This window comes from Acanthochromis polyacanthus, chromosome 19, assembly GCF_021347895.1.
Source record: "Acanthochromis polyacanthus isolate Apoly-LR-REF ecotype Palm Island chromosome 19, KAUST_Apoly_ChrSc, whole genome shotgun sequence".
Taxonomy (NCBI): domain Eukaryota; kingdom Metazoa; phylum Chordata; class Actinopteri; family Pomacentridae; genus Acanthochromis; species Acanthochromis polyacanthus.
The window spans coordinates 31,001,294-31,018,385 of record NC_067131.1 but is presented as its reverse complement, the minus strand read 5'-3'; the positions used below and the strand labels follow the sequence as shown (position 1 = coordinate 31,018,385).

The 17,092-nt window shown below is 40.3% G+C and overlaps 1 protein-coding gene across 1 annotated transcript in view; it reads left to right on the top strand.

Moving 5' to 3' along the window:
• The window catches only part of LOC110968418 (poly [ADP-ribose] polymerase tankyrase-2), a 53,445-nt gene extending 42,721 nt beyond the window's left edge, over positions 1–10,724 (top strand). The window contains exon 30 of the mRNA XM_022218301.2: positions 1,646–10,724. Coding sequence (XP_022073993.2) covers positions 1,646–1,708 — 63 coding nt within the window. The 3' untranslated portion in view covers positions 1,709–10,724. The remainder of the gene's footprint in view (positions 1–1,645) is intronic.
• The last annotated feature ends 6,368 nt before the right edge of the window (positions 10,725–17,092 follow it).

Sequence of the window (17,092 nt, the reverse complement as noted above, 5' to 3'; positions counted from 1 at the left end):
CTTTCAGTCATTTTTCTGAGATTCTGCGACCGTCTCACAACAACGCTGATTTGGTTTCTGTAGACCAGCAGCAGAATATTTGATCTGATCTCTAAAGTCTGTTCCCTAGAAAAATGTAAACCATTTCAATGTCTGTCAGCTCAATATAAGGTTACAGGCACCGGCTAGTTAGCTTAGCTTCTCATACAGACTGCTAACAAGGGGAAACAGTAAGCTAACCCACCTAGCAGCACCGCTAAAGTTTACTGAGGAACACATTCTTCATATTCATGCACTGAAAGATTAACATGTCGTATTGTTTAAACTATTGGTAGTACATAACCACTCTCAACAAGAACGGAGGGAAAACCAAGTCTGAAACCAAGTTAGACACTGACCTAAAACATGTCCCAAACCAAGTGTCGTCAAGTTCATAACCAGCATAAAACTTATTCAAAACCAAACCTGAAGCCAAGTTAGAACTTAGTCTAACACCTATCCACCACCAAATTTAGAACCAAATTAAAAAACAGACTAAAACACATCCAAAACCAAACCTGAAGCCAAGTTAGAAACTAGTCTAACGCCTATCTAAAACCATATTTGGGAAGAAGTTAGAAACTAGTATAAAACAAATCTGAGCCTAACTGTTAAACCAAGATGGAAATTGGTCTAAAACATGTCCAAAACCAAATCTGTTTTCATTACAGTGTAGAGTCCAACATCTTCAACAATGACACTAACTCTGAGTGCAACAAAGCAAAGACAAATGGTAGTTACTGGACATAGCTCCAGTTCTGTGTCGGAAATAGATCAGTGGAGGCTGGTTATGGAAACATGGCATATTTTATGTTGTTGATGGATATAAAATGCGCTCATTGTCCTCTGATTGGTCTGAGTTTAACCAATCACAGCAGTTTTTCAGCGTTTCTCAGACGAACCTACCATGAACCAGGTCCTTTCTACAACCCAAAGGTCCAGGCCATTTTAGGGTTCTTGCAGTAAAAACAGCCTAATTATAGTACTAACAGTTATTATTAGTAAAATTAGTGTTAAAAATGGCTCTTACTAACAAATTAAAGGCTAAATTATCACTACATGCTAGCCAGGTAGACTGCAACATGAGCACCGAGAAATAATCAAATACACAAATCAGCAAATTTCTGAAGTTTTTGTACAAACTGAAACCAGCATTTTTGCTACCTTCATACAAAGCCAGGCTAGTTTATGCATCTTTGTGCTAAGCTAAGTTAACTTTTTTTACACAATCAACAAATCTGGCAAAGATCATGAACATAGAAACCAAATTTCATGTTGATCAATGCGGTGTTTGTTGAGATATGTTTCTCTAATGACAACAATGCTTCGTTTCCAGTCGCATTGAAATATTCTAGTTACATCTTTAAGTAACATAGTGCCATGGACCTGGAACATGTTTTCATTGGCCTTGTGCTATCTGTGCTGCCTTATCTTATTTTTCTAAATCTTAATACCAAAATATTTATGTTTACTGCCAGTGAATATCCATATCCAGTATCCAAATATCCAATTATCAGTGTCGTTGACCACTAAACCACATCGATTGATCCCTCATGCCAACCTGCTCACCATAAACCCAACATAAAGCACCGTTTTATTAGCTTGTGGTTGTTCTTGGCGTCCACAGGCCTACCCAGAGTACCTGATCACCTACCAGATCATGAAGCCTGAAGCCTCTGCAGACGGATGAGGAGAAAGGAGGATGATGAAGATACGTAGAGTTGCTCCACTAACTGCATGCAAACAGAAAAAAAAACTTTATTTATACAATGTATAAGACATGTAGGTTTCTATCCAATGCCTGTTTTTTGCTATTTTTTTCTATGGTTTGTTTTATGCACTTTATTAACATGGGTGGTGTCATGATGTGACGTGATGTGACTGTTGGTTTTGTCCTTTTGTCACTAAAACGGTGTCGTCCAGTGATTTCAGGGTAGAAATGACGTGTCGGTTTCAAAACATCGGGGCCAAATGTTCAGAAGGTGGCGGCTAAATTTCAAACATAACACTGAATGTTAGTCACTGCAAAGATTTACTGCATCGGAACAACGTCAAGTGATCTTTGAAATGAAGTGGTGTAGAAATGACCAAAAATGAGCTCTGATGTTGCCTCAACCACTCGTCCTTTCTGAAGAGCTAATGGTTGCTCTCTCCTGGCAAACTTTTTGTTGCCCGGCAACGTCCTAACGAGGTGAAGTGTTAACTTGATTTTATGAAGATGTTATGTGTATATTTATTTTTTGTACAAGCATGTCGGTTTATTAACATTTATAAAGTGAAAAATATGTCGTAGTTGGGCTTTGAGGCAGTCTTGAAGCCTGATCTATTTGTTTTTTCTGTGAGACTCCGGCCAGTTTTTTTCCAATATGAGCCTCTGTTGAATCAGTACAATCACACAAATACTGTTTTACCTCCACAGGTGTTTGTTATCCATGTTGCACCCAGCCTGGCTCCAGACCTTTCAATCTTTGAAACTACTTCATCATTCTGTTGTGTTTTTAAGTCATTGTAGGCTGCGTTAATTAACATGTTTGCTTGTTAGCTGCTACGTTCGACAAGCTACTGGGAAAGAGTAGTAAGATTAGCTCGCAGATATGCTACATAAAATGAACCACAGTGAATACTACATCGGAAGGTACTTGAATTATTTTATGTTAAGTTTTAGCCATTTGTCGTCTTCAGACAGTGAAAATCATGTAGCTAGCTAGTAGCTGTTAACAGACTTCTAGTTGGTGTTTCCAAAGGAAAGCTACGTGGTGTAATGATGGTATGGAAGTGTGGGTGTAGCATACGGATTTCTAGCTTAATTTGATTTGATTTGATTGAGAAAATAAGGTTGTTAGTACCTCTCTACTGAGATAAACTCTTCTACTGTGAGCAATACCACTGGCCAACACTGGTTAGCTGGTTCCAAATGCAACAATAGACTTTTTTTAGGTTTAAATGTCATAAATTCATATTGCGATTGATATTCTGTGTAGATATGGCATTACAGCTACATATTTATCCAAACTGCCCAAATTAGTTTTTCGTGCAGTTAGCAGCAGTAAAAATGAATCCAGTGGCTGATTTTCTGCACCAGAGCCAGAAAAAGTGACAACTACTACTTAAAAACAGCTATAATGATGTTTGACTAAACAGTTTTAGTTACATATTAGTCTAGCATACCACCAAAAGTAGTGTACCAGATAGAAATGATAAAACAGGTGTTAATTTGCTATAAACAAAAGTCCAAACTCCACTGCGGCTCTGTTATTCATAGGCTTTAGCACTATGTTAGCATTAAATTCTGTTAGCTGGAAGCTAAACCAAGCAGCAACAAAAGACTTCTTGTTTTTAGTGAACTTAAATGAACCTAACAAATGTGTGGAAATCAGACATATGTTTTTTTTTTTGCTTATATATATATATATATTCGGAATTTCCCCTCGTGGGACTAATAAGGGATATAAAAATAAAAAATATATATATAAATTTTAAGATCTGAGTGTTTTGGTGCTGTAGGTAGTAGCTTTCTTAGGTTTATGCTGCTCTTGTGCCATTTTGGCAAAATTTGAAGCTTAATCACACCAGATAATAGTCTGAAATAGCTATCTTAAGCTTTCTCAATTTATTTTAGCATTTTACAAACATGATCCACTATAGATAAGAATTTTATTCTATGTAAAAACAAGCGATGAGGCTTTGTAGTAATTATTTCACCTCTCTGTTCACTTTTGTGGCCTGCTAACCCCAGCTAGCAGCTAACTACTAGCTATATGTTTTTTGTTAGCTATAAACTGAACCCAACAGCAACAAAAGACCTCTTTTCTTAAGTGAACTTAGATTAATCTAACAGATGTGTGGAAACCAGATGCTTTTGCTCATATATATCACTTTTTTTTTAACCTCAGAGTTTTGGTGCTATTCTTTGAGGCTAATGCTGCTCTTGCCGTTTTGGCAGAATTGAAACAGCTAATTGCTCAATTTATTTTAGCATTTTTCAAACATGAGCCGTTAAAGTTAAGAAGTTTACGTTGATTTAAACACAAGCAATAAGGCTTGGCAGTCATTTTTTTCCTGTTTACTTGTGCGGCCTGCTAACCCAAACTAACTACTGGCTAGCTACATATTTTTTGTCTGTGGACAGCAAAACAATAACAATTACTGTCAAGTTTATTTAAAAATTAAACAAATAAGAAGAGTAGCTTCTCATCTAGTAAAACACTTTTGTCACGTTGGTGTAGTTTAGCTAGCTATTTCTTTGGGTATCAAAGCTTTGTTTAATGCAGAGTAACCACTAGCTTAGCCGACTGCACTGTTTGCGCAAAACTGCTACCACGAAACAAGTTAGCTAAGATAATTGGTCAGATGACATGCTAGCTGCTTCCAGATATTCAGTTTTTTTTTTTTGCAGAATTTGTCTTGACAGTTCTGAAAACTGCAATGTTTGGGATCTTGTGTGACCATCTTTCTTTGTTTTATAATCAGAGGTCTGGAACCAGGTTAGCTAACAGTGGTTTCAGTATAACTGCCCTTTAAGTAGATCTTTGGTGAAATGAAGCCGCTGCCTGGGACTTAGAAACACCATTCAACTATTAAATTAATAGCGATAGCACCGCGGCCTATAGCATGGTAACTGTGCTTTCCTGTTTTGTTTTTTTTGGTACATTCACTCTGCCGATCAGACTGTAAACAAAACTGAATGTCATGTATGTAAATTAGCTCTGACTGTTTTGCTGTCATGACTTGTGTCGTCTGCAATGTGAAGCTAACCGGCGCTAATGGTAGCTCCGCTGGTTTCAAACTGGGAGGAAACCAGTGATGGGTTTGATTCCAAAGGTAGTTGCTAGAGATACGGACCCGTACTTTCCATTTGCCAATCAGATACACGAGATCTGGTCACGTGACTCCCGGTAGACGCTGGAGGTACGGACCCGTAGCATCGGTACTACAAGTACGGACCCTAAACCTGACCCTAACACTAACCCTTGCTTACCTTTCAACAGTTTGCAGTGGTTAGCAGCTTCTTGACTTGCGAGACTCGCGTATGGTCCGTATCTGTCTGGCAAATGGAAAGTGCTGTATCCATAGCCCACAGGCTAGGGGTCCGTATCTGTAGACACTACCGATTCCAAAATGGGACAGCAAACATCCTGTTGACTCTGCAGACTGATTCATGGAACAAAATGGTGCTATTTTCAGGATTTTGTGGCATTTCAGAAACAAGCTCCTTGCACTGCTTATCTCACATTTGAAAAAGGAAACATGTTTAACCATGGAGTGCTTTACAGTTATACAAGAGTAGGGTGTGTGACACAAACCCAACTTTTCAAGCTTGTAAAAATATGAAATAACTTTTCAAAATTTAACATGAAAAGTCACATGAAAGTCTGAAAGCTATTGGTGGTTTATAGTGTTGACTGAATTCATTTCAATGCCTCAAATAAAACTAATTTTCCCATCATTGATTCTGCACAGCTAAAACTGGCAGTTTATATAAATATGCAGTGATGAGACTGAGTATTTTAAAAGAAACTTGAGTCACATATTTGAAGCCAATTACTGAGCTGTATTTTATTATACAGACCTTAAATTTGGCTGCTGGTGAAGTTTAGCTGTGCACAATAAATGGTTGTGAAACTAACTGCACTTTGAGATTTGATGGTTTAAAGTTGAAGGTGAACTCTGGTTCAGATGGTTGAAACCACTTCTTTTCAGTGTTTAGTCTTTCCTCTACATCTGGTTGGACTTTTATTCTGTACAGCAGCAGAAAGAATAAATTACTTAATGATTCTGACCACTTAATTTGTTTGAATGCTAATGTTAGCATTTAACTACTACATAGACAGGACTAATGGAACTTTGGTCCAGAGGTGCACAAATTTTTGCATGGAAATCTTGCTAGCCTGGGCAGAGAATCTGCATTTTTGTCTAAATACTTCCTGTAAAGTCTTACCAGAGATACCACTACTAGCCGCCTGACAGGCTAATTCAGCTTACAGTGAGACTTAATGTTGAGACCTGAGCACAGTGCAAACTACACCATCTTCAGATATGTTTGCAAGGACATTAACGCCTATTTGAAGAGTTTTCCTCCAAGGTATTTTAAGATCATATGTAAATGAAGTACATGTGACAACACAGGCAGTAAGCACAGAAATGAGCTTTAATGGATAGATTTAATATTTTAAACATTCAGACATGCCAAGTTTTCAAAGCAAGCCGAAGTTAATCACCGAATTCACCCTGCAAGACAAGACAGTTTAGTGAGGACAGAACATCCAGCAGTGTGAACAACCTTTTGAAGTGGAGATAGATTTCTACCTCATTTGGCCTTTTCCCCCGGAGTTTCAATAACTGGAGTCTCAGCTGGTGTTTGGGTGACGATAGGGGGTAAAAGAAAGTGGTCGAAGATGTCTGGTGAGTATTTAGAGTGGGACAAGAGCTCTCTAGCTCGCTGGTAGCCGTTACTGGACTGGATGATGTAAGATGAAGGCGCCACAGCGGGAGGCTCGATCATACCCAGCGGTACCTCATCTGTGTCCCAGGCGTTGGCATCCGGAAAGAGACGATGCGGAATCAAGTGTCTCAGGAAGGACATGCCTGGAACAAATGGCAATCCGAACAGACCAGCCCCACCTCCTGAGCTGGGAGCAGCGCCGCCGCTGGAGGAAGCAGATCCAGGACCTGAGCTCCCGGAGTATGCAACTCCAGGGGAGAAAGCACTGTCATAGCCAGGGCTGGATCCTCCACCGCTGTCCAAACCAGACTGCTGCTGTGCTTGGAAGTCTGGAGTCTTCTTCGGGAGACGGTTGAGGTACCAGGGCCTGAAGGAACGACCTGCTGGGGCACCGGAGGGGTCAGAGCTGGAGTCATAAGCCATGGCCAACCCTGGCTCGTAGTCGGACAAGAACCCCGCAGCTGAACTAGGAGCTCCCAGGCTACGTGGGGACTGGTTTCCAGTCTGGGAGCCCGTCTGCTGGCTGGCAGCTTCATGCTGCAGGGACACCGAAGGTGATTCAGGTCCGATAAGGGAAAAGGTGAACGGGTCGTCTGGACAAGAGGGCAGGATTAGATTAGAAAGGAGTGAGAGAGCTTTTACACCCAATAAAGGAAGTCTATAAGTGTTGAAACACTGCAAGAGTGCAACTAAAGTTTATACCACTGAATGCCATAATGACCATTTATTAGGACCAGAAACAGTACAAATCCTGGTCCATGACACTCCGTTACAACTACAAACCTCAACCAGATCTCAGACTAGAGTTCTGTTTCTTTTTTTTTTTTTTTAAAACATTTCATACTACAGGTCTCATTACCTCCACCAGGAGGTTATGTAATCAGAGTTTGTTTGTCTGTTAACAGCATAACTCGAAAAGTTATGGACGGATTTTCACCAAATTTTTTATAGAATGTCCAGAAGAGCAAAAGTAACAATCGATTCGATTTTGGAGATGATCCGGATCACCGTCTGGATCCAGGATTTTTTGAAGGACTCTGTACAGTTGAGATGGCCACCAACTTTTTTGAGTTATGCTGTTAACAGACAGACAAATGGCCTAGCGGAGGTCTGCGCTCTGAGTGCTTTTCTAGTTTAAAAATAGAATTATCTGCTCAATCAAGATTCTATTTCTGCCTAACCATGAAACTAGTAGTGACTGAAGTCATGTGACATATTCTGGTATATTCTCAGCTGAACTGCAGGCAGTGTTTACACAGCAGACAGATGAGAACAGAAATAAGTTAAAGCTACATTGTTAAATAACTTTAGCATGTAGAACACTCATTTTAGAAACAAAAAGCACCTATGGACACTTAAAAGACATTTTGATTACATGTTTGCTTTAAATTTGTGTAAATAGTAAATTTTTTACTGATTAATAGTATTAGAGATGTGCCATACAGCAAACATTTGTCTTCCCTCTCCATGTTGTTCATTTTTCATAAAGAGACCCAGAAACAGCTTAGGACACAGATGGTTAAAACATTTTTGATGTGCAGAGAAGCACAAAAATTGAGGTCTTTCCTGAAATTTGCGCTTGAGAAGCTTTGTTGCGGGACTGACATTCCTGCTGGATTTAACCAAATAAAACCAGGAGGTAAAAAGACTACAACCTCAAAAGGAAAGCGGTAATTTGCATTAGAATCATAGAGATGGTGACTTACTTGGTGAGTCTATGGGAAAACAAGTACCGATGCTAAACAACAGCAGGCAGATCCAAGAAACCCTGTAAGACAGTTTGACACTATTAAAGCCACCAGAAGTCTGGCTCAACGTCTGGAAAACTGAACACAAAGGCAGTGAACTGACCTTAAAGCGAGCGCCATGTTTGACTCAGAACAGTGATTTCAGCTTCAGCGGCTTTTGCTCATGAGCCTGGTGATGGCTGAACGTAGGAGCTGCTCTGATAAAGCTGCTCTCCACCAATTAGACTCATTACAGACACCTGGAGTTCAATCAGGCTGCAGGCGAAACAAACTGAACCGAGAACCAAGAGGAAACAGCATGAATAAGAGTTTGTTTTTCCTCTCCATCCACCAGCTGTGTGAATGATCTGCTTCATTTGCAAATATGCATTTATTCTTGACATCTTGGTGCTTGATCTTCATCTAACTAATGTTTTAGAGTAAAGAGAAACACCTTAAATAGGGACTGAGTGTAATTTGGTGACTGTTGGAAGCACATATGGAGTGTTTTCTAACTTTGTCCTGTCTGGTCACAAAACATTCGCCAGATGAAGGTTCAGCATCAAAATATTGTGTTTTTAAGAGTTTGACATATTTGTTTGAAGCTTGCTGATACGCTCGCTCCTCTCCTGTCTCATGAAACACTTCTGTTGCTTTAAGCTGTTTAGATTAAAAGCTAAAGGTGAGATTTCAGGATATAAAATTAATCTTGAGAAATCAAAGGCTCTGCCTCTTGGCAACTTTGGAGACCATACCACCCTGGTTGATTTTCTCTTCAAGTGGTCACTTTCTGGTTTTATTTACCTGGGGATTAGAGTATCTGCTGTAATTAAAGATCTATACAATTTAAATTTTATAAAAACTTTAAAATCAGTTAAGAATGATCTGAACAGGTGGTTTGATCTCCCTTTGTTGTGGATGGATAGGATCAGCTTAATTAAAATGAATGTTATTCCTAGAATTTTATGTCCAATACAAATGTTACCACTCAGGATCAATAAGTCAGCTATCTCAGATATTCAAAGATCTATCTCTAGGTTTCTGTGGCATGGAAAGAGACCACGACTAAAAATGAAGACTCTACAACTGCCTGTAGACAGGGGAGGTCAAGCGTTCCCCGTTTTTTTGTATTATAACTGGGCTTGCCATCCCAGAATAGTATACAGCTGGCTTAAACATTTCCTTAACCCAAAAGAAGCCCATGTGGATGCCTGGTGCTGTGCCCCTCGCTCCCCTCTGAGTCTGCTAACAATAAACTAAAATGAGCTCCCAGGAGAAGTTGAAAACAATCTCCTTCTTAAAACTACTCTCAAAATTTGGCGAGATATTACCAAACATGCTGGACAACAAGGCTTTTCTTTAGCATTACAGCCATTAATTCAAAACAGAGCCTTCCCCCAGGTACAGGTACGGGCATCTTTAATGATTGGAATTCAAAGGGATTGAGATTTGTGGCTGACTTATGGAAATGTCATTCTCACAACTTCAAATTAAATACGGGATCCCACACTCCCATTTCTTTGGTTTTCTTCAGACCAGGCATTTTGTGAAGTCCTCATGCTCACTCCCACTCGACTGACCAATTAAAAATTCAATTGAAAGCTTTCTGTTAGACTTTAGCTTGTCTGCACTTATCAAAAGGTTTATTTCTCTTTTTATGGGAAATTGTTTTCTTGTGACAGTGTCAGAGACATCGGAGCTGAAGAACTGTGGGAAAAAGATCTCTGGATTGACCTGGATTACAGCAGATGGTGTGATGCTTTTGAATCTGCAAAGAAATTATTTGTGTGTAACGGACTGAGAGAAAACCAGCATAGAATGTTACACATGCAGTTCACCCCTTAGCTTTCCCCCAGGTCTCTGCCATGTGCACCAAGTGTAAAAAAGAGGTGGGAACTTACTATCATTGCTTATGGTTGTGTCCTTTAATATCTGGATTCTGGATAAATGTTGCAAAAGAACTTAGTTCAATACTATTCAAAACAATACAGACAGACTCAGGCCTACTCCGTCTGAATATCCCTATGAGGCCGTTAACTCTAACCACCACACAGATAACCTTACTGCAAAAACTTTTGTTTCTAGCAAGATGCTGTGTCCTTCTACAGTGGTTAAGGAGAAGCCCCCCTCAGTTACTCAATGGTGCAAAGAAACTTTCCAAGTTCTCCCTATGGAACACCTCAGTGCCTCCTTAAAAGGGAATGATATTGTCTTTTATCAAATTTGGCAACCGTTTCTTAATCATCTTCCTGATGACCTTATTGGTCTGCTACAAAAGGGAAGCTCTTCCTTTGACTTTACAAGTATATGATAAGAAATGAAACGATGTCCGTTTGCGGTGTATCCTGTTATTAGGAAAGGGAAGAAGTATAGATGATGATAATATAATTGATGTAATGTGATGACTATGTGTGCTGATTGTTGTCTTTGTCTTTCTTTTTTTGCACTTTGTATACTTGATTGGGTGTATCTTGTGCTGACGAGTTCCCTATTTTTTTTAATTTAATAAAATATTGTTAAAAAACCTCCTAAAAACAGATGGTTGGAAACAAAAGACCGTTTTATTCCCGTCTGCATGCAGAGAGCAGAAAATACAGACATGAAAGCTGCACAGTTCACATGATTGATGAAGGAGTTCTGCTTTTCTGAACCTCCACAGTGAAAAACAAGGAGAAACGATAAGATTAGAAACAATGTGTTTTTAATATCTTTTATTGTATTTTCATAACTCAATTAACCAGATTGGAATTTACAACTTTTCTCATTCTGAGCACAAAAGCCTCTTTAAGAACTGTTTGAGGGCAGAAAAAGTCCCTTCTGCAGGGTAGATATAGTGTGTAAGAAAATCAATGACAAATGAGTCAAAGTCTGGCAGAAAAAAAAATACATTAAAACCTACAGAATATTGTTACCTTCAAAAAACGGTAAAAACTGTGAAAATGATGTCAAACATTTGTACAATATTGACATTCTTGCAGACAGAAATACAGTAAAACAGTAGAACGTCATGGTCACATTGTAGAAGAATAAATTACCATTTGTATTTACAGATTTTTAAAATTTGGACATTACCTGTTTTTTGTGTTGTTTTGAGACCTTTAATTTTCAAATTAATACTTTTTTCTGTGATTTTTTTAATCTACAATTTAACAGAACTGTAAAAGAACAATAACTTGTTAAAAAAAATTACAGACTGACTTTTTGCAATAATATTGTCAGATCCATCAGCTTCAACTGTCATGTGAATGTAAAGTGACCAAAAAAAAAGGAAGCAGTTTCTAGACGTAACTCCAATTCTAAGGTCTGAAACAAAGGAGGTTTATGTTAGTCTGTGTGGTGGATGAAACCAAACTCATCTTCTCAGGTGTAAATTATTCAGTTTGGGTTCTGCACAGCGGTTTTTCAGAACTACTCAGAAGTACCCGGACTTTACTGCAGTACAGACCTTCATCAACAACTGAATGATTCTCTAGATACTTTGAGTGGATAGGATTGGTACCAGTGACATCTATGGTCAGAAACGCAGCAAATGCCAGTAGGTAAACAAGTTGGAAGTAGATAGTTTTCAAAAATCAGTAACAAACACCACCAGACAAAACCTGGCCGAAGGACACCTGGCAAAAGGATCTACAAATAGACATCATAAGGGTTATGTATACCTGGACCAGCTGGAAGGAAAAGCTCAAGTTCTCTGGAGGTCCTTTGTTAATGACCGATGAGGGCATAACAACTCAGAGGAACCTGAAGCGCATACCTTCAGTACTGAAAGATTCTCAAGTCGTCTGGATAAGATCAGAAACCAGGCATCTATGGTTGGAACGCAGGAAGTATCAGTATAAGAAGAAACTGGAAGAAGATGCTTAGCTGAAGGGATCTACAAACGGACATAAGGCTGTGGTATACCTGTTGGAAGAAAAGCTCAATTTCTCTGGAGTTCCTTTAACAGCCAAGGTGGGTGTCAGAGCACAAGACTCAGACTCAGAGGAAACTAGTCGCTGCTGAAATTCTGACCATCAACAATTGAAAGATCCTCAAGATGTTTGGATAAGATCGGAAACTAGACATCTGTGATTGAAAACAACACAGAACCCTCAAAGTAAGACAAGACGACGGCCATGTGAAGGGATCTACAAACGGACATAAGGCGAAGGTATACCTGGAAGCTCAAGTTCTCTTGAGTTTCTTTGTTGAAAGTCAAGGTGGGTGCCAGAGCAAAAGACGAAGAAGAACCTGGACATCACTGAAGTACTGATCAACAACTGAGACATCCTCAAGATGCACTGGGTGGATAATATCAGAAACCAGACATCCATGGTTGAAAATGCAGGAAATATCAGCAGAAAGACAAATAAGATATTTTATGAAAATTGGTCACAAATCCACACATGGAATCCTCAGATTAAGAGAAGACAACGTTCAAAAACACCTGACAAAGGGATCGACATACAGACATGTTGAGTTATACCTGGACCCAAGACCAGGTTCTCTGGAGTTTCCTTGAACAGCCTGTAAGGGCATGAAGATTCAGAGGAAACTGGGGAAAGAACTTTTTCCAACCCTTTAGGCTGACAGACCTCCACTGTTCCGTTTCCTACATAGTTTCATCCAGTAACTGATTTGGTCACTGAGTTATCATGAAGCGGATCCTGCGTCACTTGAAAACAGTCAATCCTGTAAAAGTTCCTGCAGTAGAAAGCTGCCATTAGATACCAATGAACTGCGTTCTTGGGGTCAAATCTGGCAGAACAAAGCTTCCTGACAAGCAGCAACATGTATAAACTACATCTGTTCAGTATTGTCTTGTAGAGTCTGTCATCTTAATCAATGGAGCATCCACAGAACACTTAGGTTGTTAAAGTTTCAGAACTGGGGTCTGTTTCACGAAGCAGGTTCACTGAAAACTCTGAGTTTGTTAACCCTGAAATGAGGGAAACTCAGAGTTTTCCGTTTCACGAAGCGAGGTAACTTAACCCAGAGACAGAGGGGTAACTCTAGCCTGTTTCACAAAGAGGGGTAACTTCAACTCTCGGTCAGTTACCGCAGTAACAGACTCTATGACTCTAACCTGGTCACCAGCAGGTTTATCTGAGAAAACCTCCAGTTTCTCTCCGTCTCCGCCCTCTTTCAGCCACACGCTGTTTCATTTCCTCATTCATTCAGTCAGTAAGCGAGCGAGTTTTGGTGTAGAACAGCTTTTATTAACGATCCAGTGGATAAAGGAGCAGCATTACTGCACAGATCATTAAATATTCGTCGGTAGATTGTTATCAGACCGAGCATAAATGTTCTCGCATTTCCGGACAATTATCGGTTTGAGTGGTACCGTTTCGTAATCGTTTCAAGTCCATAATCTACACAAACAACCTAATCCGTCCTTACATTTACATTACCAACCAGTCATGCTCTCACATCCAGCAGATATTGTGTGTTGTGCTGCGGTTCTTTGCAAATGAAAGTTTTTATATGATGTCGGAGATGCAGACTACTACAGTAAGACAACTGTATGCAGGACAGTCAGAAAAGTTTTCCTGGCTCTGAAACAACTTTTACCATCATTGTGGTTTTCCTGGACATAAGCCTGTCAGAACATCAAGAGGAGTTCCACAGAATTACAGGTGAATGATGTAGAGATCTGTTAAATTCATTTTAAATCATATTCTGTTAATGACATTGTGCTGCAGCCTCAGACTGGGATCAGTCATTTGAATTTCTTTTAGGATTTCCCAGTGTGATTGGCTGCATAGATGCACACACATCCCCATCACAGCTCCCTCACATCATGAACAGGAAGTCCATTCACAGCTTAAATGTGCAGGTAGGCTACAGGTAGACTGACTACTGTTTCTAAATGTTAAAGACTGCATCATAGTTCAACATGTGTCATTCTCTGCACTGTCCAGATCATATGTGATGCTGCATACATCATTTCTAATGTGGAGGCCACGTGGTCTGGGTCTGTTCATGACTCCAGGATTTATGGAGAGTCTAACCTGAGCAACAGACTGCAGCGTGGTCAGCAGCATAAAGATTTTCACAATAGAATTCTCTTGTCTCCCTCCTTTAATATGCTCTGATGTATCCACTATACATTACAGGAGAGTTTGATGGCCTTCTGCTGGGTGACAGGGGTTACCATGACAACCCAGGCTGATGACCTCATACCCTGACCCTGAACCAGGCCCCCAACAGAACTTCAACCGGACTCACTGCAGGACCAGAGCCCGGGTGGAGATGACCATAGGCCTGCTGAAAGCCCGTTTCCAGAGTCTACGTCTCCTCAGGGTGACCCCTGAGAGGGCCTGTGATATTACTGTGGCATGTGTTGTTCTTCATAATATTACCACTATCAGAGGAGAGCAACACCCTGCCCTACAAACTGAAGACCCAGATGATGAGTCCATCCACCTGCAGCTATCCAGGACAGCAGAGCAGTCAGAGACACCGTATGCAAGAATCACTTTAGAGTTTAAGTCTCCATCATCACCACCACAGCAAATAAAGACATGATACACATTTCATTTGCTCTTCTTTATTTCCTACAAATAAACAGATAGTTCAGTTCATGTTCCAGTAGTTAACATAATTCACCTGTGACCATCACCCACCTCTAACTTGTGCTCCAGTATTTCAATTTCCAGATCTGCCCTCCTAATCTGTTTTTTGGATTTTTCTCAGCAAATGCAGTTTGTAAATCTGTTTTACTGATAACTGGGAATACATAGAGGACATTAAATGATACAGTTGCACATGAATTCCACAGAATGAAGCTCTGGTGTTTCCTGAACATCCATCTCACTGTGTCAGTCTGTGCAGCGGAAGCTGAGGAACCATCCTGCTGCTGTCCAGCCATTCTCTGTTAAAAAGGATGAGAATGTGCAATACTTCAGTGTAGGCTAAACGTCACACTCTATATTCCACCCAAAATGTGAATGAGAAGAGAACTATCAGTAACATAGCTCTGTATGCCTTTCTGGATCCCCCTCTGTAAAGGCAGCAGACACAGTTTCATCCTCTTCATCCGAGATCAGTGACATGTTTCAGTAAACTTAAACTACCATTTGGAGAAATCTGTGGAGCGTTGCCTACTTACAGTTACAAGGTCTGTGGTGTGAAGATGCCAAAAGACAAACTAAATGATATATATATATATATGCATCCATGACATTTTATTCCACCGTTTTACAGGCATCTGCTTTCTGTTGGCTGAGCAGAAGTCTCTGTTAGTTTAAATAGTCTTAATTATTTAACAGGACATGATATGGATGCAGACATTTAGGCTATGTGTGGATAAAACAACTGCACAGTCAAACAGCCACTTAATATTTAGGCTACTTTACAATGTAAAACATGATCAACATGAAGTACCTCCATGAGATAATGCTGAGGTCTGACCTGTTTGAACAATGTTTTTATATTTCATCTTAAGCTGCTGCCCCGTCAGGATTTCACCTAAATGAAATAACTTCATATTCTACCATTCAGACAGTTATCCCCTGTAATATTACGATTACAAAGGACTACATTTAAACTTACGCATTGATCCTTGCTGTTCTCCACACCGTCTCTCTCTCTTTTACAGCTGCAGCGGTGTTGCACTTCTTTCTGAAGAAGTGTTCAAACTCGCCATATGAGCGCGTTAAAAACTTCCATTTCAAAAACGCAGCCTTTCGCTTCCCCGTTTCCATGGTGACTCGTCGAATCGGGGTTCCATTGATGCTGTCGTTTCAGAGTTGCGGTGCACGCGCGCAACTCCGGGTCACACTACTCAAAGTTCATTAAACCAACTCAAACCAGCTGCTGTGAAACCAAAAACTCAGAGTAGATCAACTCAGTTGAGGAAGAAACTCAGTTTCTTGAGCCTGCTGAAGCAGCCCCTTCAAAACAGAAGGGGCAACTTCAAAGTCCAGTTGCTTTCTACTGAAGTGGCCGAATGCATTGCTTTGCTCGACACTCAAACTACACTGCTTTAAGGATACAAGAAACAAGTTTCAGAGGTCTTTAAGGCACAAAGGTAAAAATCGAATCTGGGAAAGTGACCAGCCAGATGGTTTGACGTTGCTAAAACATTTGTGCTCTCTGGCAAAGCTGGTCTGTCGTAGTCTTAGGCCTGCTAATCCTTTAAAAAAGGATCTGCAGAATTAATCTTATTTGTCCTTTGGATGGCCCAGTTATACTCCATTGATTGCAGATCTTGAGTTAGTTTCACACTGAGCCAGCTTTAATTCAGAGATTTAGAGCAGCAGTGTTTTGACAGATTCAGCCCCATTATAGGTTGTTCTGCCCAGTAAGCAAAGTTTACCCTTTAAGTTAAAACACTTAAGCTATGAGTAAAGTAAAAGGCAAACAAACTCTAAATCATGGTTTACTTTACGTTTATTAAAAGTTACTTTGTAGTTTCATGGAGGTTCTGCTGATCAGGTCCACCTGCAGAAACAAAGAAACAGCAGTCAGTCCCTGAACCAGCAGCTTCTTCTACACTCCATGTTCCAGCTGCTTCTTACCTGCTTAGACCTTGGTTCCAGGTCCAGCTCCAGGTCCTTGGATAGGATCTCCTGGGTTCACCGGAGAGTTAAACAGACCAAAGTCATCCGGGTTGTATTTAGAGTGGGAGAAGAGTTCTCTGGCTCGCTGGTAGCCGTTACTGGACTGGACGATGTAGGACGTAGGACCACGAACGACTACTGGGAACGGATCGGTGGGAATGTTATCAGGGATAAAGACTGAGGGGTCTGGGAGACCGACAAACCTTGGTCTCAAGTCAAGCAGACTGTAGGAAAACCCCTGTGGGTAGTTAATCAGAGGGGCAAATCCTGCAGATCCAGAGGGAAAGAAACCACTGAAGAAACCAGAGCCTCCAGATCCTCCTGAACCAAATCCTCCTGAACCACCAGAGCCAGTTCCTCCA